The 1,622-nt window shown below is 35.3% G+C and overlaps 1 protein-coding gene across 4 annotated transcripts in view; it reads left to right on the top strand.

The window, feature by feature from the left end:
• The window catches only part of NSUN6 (NOP2/Sun RNA methyltransferase 6), a 111,645-nt gene that overhangs the window by 37,204 nt on the left and 72,819 nt on the right, over positions 1-1,622 (top strand). For all 4 annotated transcript variants that reach the window (XR_003551268.1, XM_027776237.1, XM_006159730.3 and 1 more), the window contains one exon: positions 812-921. Coding sequence is in view for 3 of the 4 variants with exons in the window: in XM_027776237.1 (XP_027632038.1) it covers positions 812-921 (110 nt within the window). In the remaining variant the exon portion in view is untranslated. The remainder of the gene's footprint in view (positions 1-811; positions 922-1,622) is intronic.

Below are 1,622 nucleotides of genomic sequence, written 5' to 3' on the forward strand. Positions count from 1 at the left end.
ATGTAGAGAAATTAGAAAGAAACTCAGAAAGGTTAGGCAGTAAAGGAAAGAAAGAAGACTTACTTCATTTGTCTTTCTAGTTTAAAAGAATTCATAATTTACCTTGTAGCAGTTTGTTAGAAATACTTTTAATTCTCCATGTATTTTTAAATTTTAGACTTTGAAGACTTGGAAGGCAGGGAAAGGCTGTTTTTTCTCTAATGCTATTGTGAAGACATTATTATTTGTTAAATTTTAAAAGCAATATCTAGTGTCACTTCATTGCCTCCATCAGAGGGACTTCTTTCAGTTTTGTTTTCTTTTCGCAAGTGCCCATTTTCTTCTTTTTTCTTTTTTAGCTATTTCCTCTTCATCTAGCATTCATTTTTCAGTTTTTTTCATTCTCAATTAAAATTATTCTGGGACCAGCAGTTGGCATAATGGCTATGTTACTAGACTCCTATGTAGTTGACTGTGGTTCAAGTACCAAGCCAGGTGGCTTAAACTCATGCCGGGCACATGCACATGCATGCCCAAGATCCCGAGAGGAGAATGGAGGAGAAGGGATTGTGGCGTGGCCATTCCTCCTGGGGGGTGATTTCTCACTTCTTATCTCTCTCTGTCTTTCTGGTGAGCACAGATGCCTTATAGCAAAAACCTCTCAAAAAAAAAAAGAAAATTATTCATTCATTTGCTCAATTCAGTCATCATTGGCATTATTCAGGACAATCAAGACTAAAGAGTTTATTTAGAGTTTAAATTGAAACATTTTAAAAGTTTGTAAGCATTGGAGATATGTTAATATGCTAAATTTCTTGTGTTACAACTCTAGGAAGAATATACAAAAACAACAACATGAAGCCATTGTTGGAGCCCAGTGTGGCAATGCAGTGTTAAGAGGAGCCCATGTATATATTCCAGGAATTGTGTCAGCTTCGAAATGTAAGTGTAAGGTTTAGATATCTTTAAAGGTTTTTGGAGCCAACAGGTGGCGTGGTGGTTAAGGCGCTAGACTGCTCCCATATGACCAACCACAGTTTGAGTCCTGGGCCTGGCTGCTTGCTTTCTCACTTTATCTCTCATGAATGTGCATGCACTATAGCAAATTGAAGAAAAATGATAATGATAAATAAAATTGAATAAAAATTCTCTTTTTATAATGGTTTTCTAAAATTTACATGCATTTTAAAATATGAAATGTATTGTAATATCATCCAGCTGCATTTCAAATTTACCTGTGTCAGGAATTTTGCAAACTTTGCATTTAATGTAGTCAGTGAGGATTTTTGTCTGATAAGGTCTAATAAAAATCCATATAAGATCTTCTGCTAATTTTTAAATTTCTGTATAAGGATATATGTGATGATGTTGCTTAGAGGTTCAGTACTGGTGAGTAAAGGCAGTCTAAGATAGCAGTGAAGTTCCATCTTGTATATTTGACTCCAGTGCCATAAAACCTCAAGCTACCCTTCCACATTTGTGAGGGTAACATGCATATCCTGGGATCCAACCATTGGGATGAAACTTGCTGTTTTTTTTTTTTTTTTTTTTTCTTGCCAATCTTAGTATCTTGTCTTTGTGGTTTTGGTCAATCTGGCTATAATGTGTCTTGGAGAAGATCTTCTTGGGTTGATTCTATTTGG

This window comes from Tupaia chinensis, unplaced genomic scaffold, assembly GCF_000334495.1.
Source record: "Tupaia chinensis unplaced genomic scaffold, TupChi_1.0 Scaffold000647_1, whole genome shotgun sequence".
Taxonomy (NCBI): Eukaryota; Metazoa; Chordata; class Mammalia; order Scandentia; family Tupaiidae; genus Tupaia; species Tupaia belangeri.